At 48.7% G+C, this 1977-nt stretch overlaps 1 protein-coding gene across 1 annotated transcript; it reads left to right on the top strand.

Annotated features, from left to right (window-relative positions):
- Positions 1 to 5: 5 nt before the first annotated feature.
- Positions 6 to 1970, top strand: LOC103806795 (myosin heavy chain, skeletal muscle, adult-like; the record flags this gene model as incomplete). Its single annotated transcript, XM_009079502.1, has 6 exons — positions 6 to 68; positions 157 to 546; positions 771 to 897; positions 986 to 1104; positions 1367 to 1563; positions 1961 to 1970. Coding segments are annotated over 6 exons (906 nt in total), but the record flags the coding sequence as incomplete, so codon positions are not given.
- Positions 1971 to 1977: the final 7 nt, after the last annotated feature.

Here is a 1977-nt window from a genome sequence, read left to right as displayed (position 1 = left end):
TCCAGAGCAAAATCGAGGATGAACAAGTGCTGGGCATGCAACTACAGAAGAAGATCAAGGAGCTGCAGGCAAGTCTCCATTCCTTTCCCTCTCAGCCCCAGGCTTAGCTCAGGTAGGAGAAGGGCACTGGTGTGAAGGGTCCCTGATGTTCTCCAGGCTCGTATTGAGGAACTGGAGGAGGAAATTGAGGCCGAGAGAACCTCTCGCGCTAAAGCAGAGAAGCATCGGGCTGACCTGTCCAGGGAGCTCGAGGAGATCAGCGAGCGCCTGGAAGAAGCAGGAGGGGCCACGACAGCTCAGATTGAGATGAACAAGAAGCGTGAGGCAGAGTTCCAGAAGATGCGCCGTGACCTCGAGGAGGCCACGCTGCAGCACGAGGCCACGGCTGCCGCCCTGCGCAAGAAGCACGCGGACAGCACCGCTGAGCTCGGGGAGCAGATCGACAACCTGCAACGCGTCAAGCAGAAACTGGAGAAAGAGAAGAGTGAGATGAAGATGGAGATTGATGACCTGGCCAGTAACATGGAGTCTGTCTCCAAATCCAAGGTACTAAACAATATACTGAACACAACTTGAAAATAAATCATATTTAGAAAATACACCCAAGTTACCATGTAAATCCTTCTTTCCGAATGGGACTGTGTTTCTAACCTATGCTATAGAGCAGTCCATAGCTTGCAAGTCTGTTCACATTTTTCTGGATAGAATCCTGCTGATCAGAATAAAGAGGCATTTATATAATAATCTTCTTTTCTCTTTGATCTCCACAGGCAAACCTGGAGAAGATGTGCCGCACACTGGAAGATCAGCTGAGTGAGCTCAAGACAAAGGAAGAAGAGCATCAGCGCATGATCAATGACCTCAATACTCAAAGAGCTCGTCTGCAGACAGAAGCAGGTGAGACAGCCTCCCCTGTGCCTACCAAAACAGCTTTTTTCAGTCACAAATGACAATGAATACATCTTCTTTACGTGTGCCTTCCCAGGTGAATACTCACGCCAGGTGGACGAGAAAGATGCTCTGATTTCTCAGCTGTCAAGAGGCAAACAGGCTTTCACCCAACAGATTGAGGAACTCAAGAGGCACTTAGAGGAAGAGATAAAGGTGATGAGTTTTCCTACAGCTGGTTACTGAAAACACTCATAATTTCATACTGCACAGAGGGGACAGAAGGTTCTTAGCACAGGCCATAGTTGGGATTTTCATTTCTGCAGGAATGTGATTAGTGGACTTTGTCCTCCAGGCTTACATCTGTCATTCATTGCACACACCCTCTGAGCAGTCATGTTTTCAGTGTGAAGTTAATTCATGGAAGAGATTTTTCAGGATATTACCATTCCCTGACCAAATCCCACTCTCTACCTAGGCCAAGAACGCCCTGGCCCACGCCTTGCAGTCTGCTCGCCACGACTGTGACCTGCTCCGGGAGCAATATGAGGAGGAGCAGGAAGCCAAGGGGGAGCTGCAGCGAGCCCTGTCCAAGGCCAACAGCGAAGTGGCTCAGTGGAGAACCAAATACGAGACGGACGCGATTCAGCGCACGGAGGAGCTGGAGGAGGCCAAGTACGTGGGCAATGTGGGGAAGAAAAAACTGGAATAGACTAAAAAGGGAAGAGTGAAGAAACAACTGCAGCTTATAAAAAGTTAAGGCTGTGCTTGGTAAGAGGGTAAGGGCTGAGGTAAAGTATATCCTCCAAAGGGTGAATCTTAGGAAAAGTGGAGGAAAATATTCCCTTGGCCCACAGAATGGTAAAGCAAACTGTGGTCAGAGAAGTGTTTGTTGAAGCCTGTGAATCAGAACTGGGAAAATGAAGACTGGCTGGGAGACAACTTGTACTGTCTATTCATAGGATACATACACAACGTAGTGGTAAAACATCCTGTTGGGAAAAGCCCATCTGTCATGCACCACAGCATCTCGTTTGCTCTCAAACAATTAACTGTGCTTACCACCTCCCAGGAAGAAGCTGGCCCAGC

Source organism: Acanthisitta chloris, unplaced genomic scaffold (genome assembly GCF_000695815.1).
Source record: "Acanthisitta chloris isolate BGI_N310 unplaced genomic scaffold, ASM69581v1 scaffold39647, whole genome shotgun sequence".
NCBI lineage: Eukaryota > Metazoa > Chordata > Aves > Passeriformes > Acanthisittidae > Acanthisitta > Acanthisitta chloris.
The sequence above is the reverse complement of the archived record's forward strand: the minus strand, read 5'-3'. Positions and strand labels throughout refer to the sequence as shown.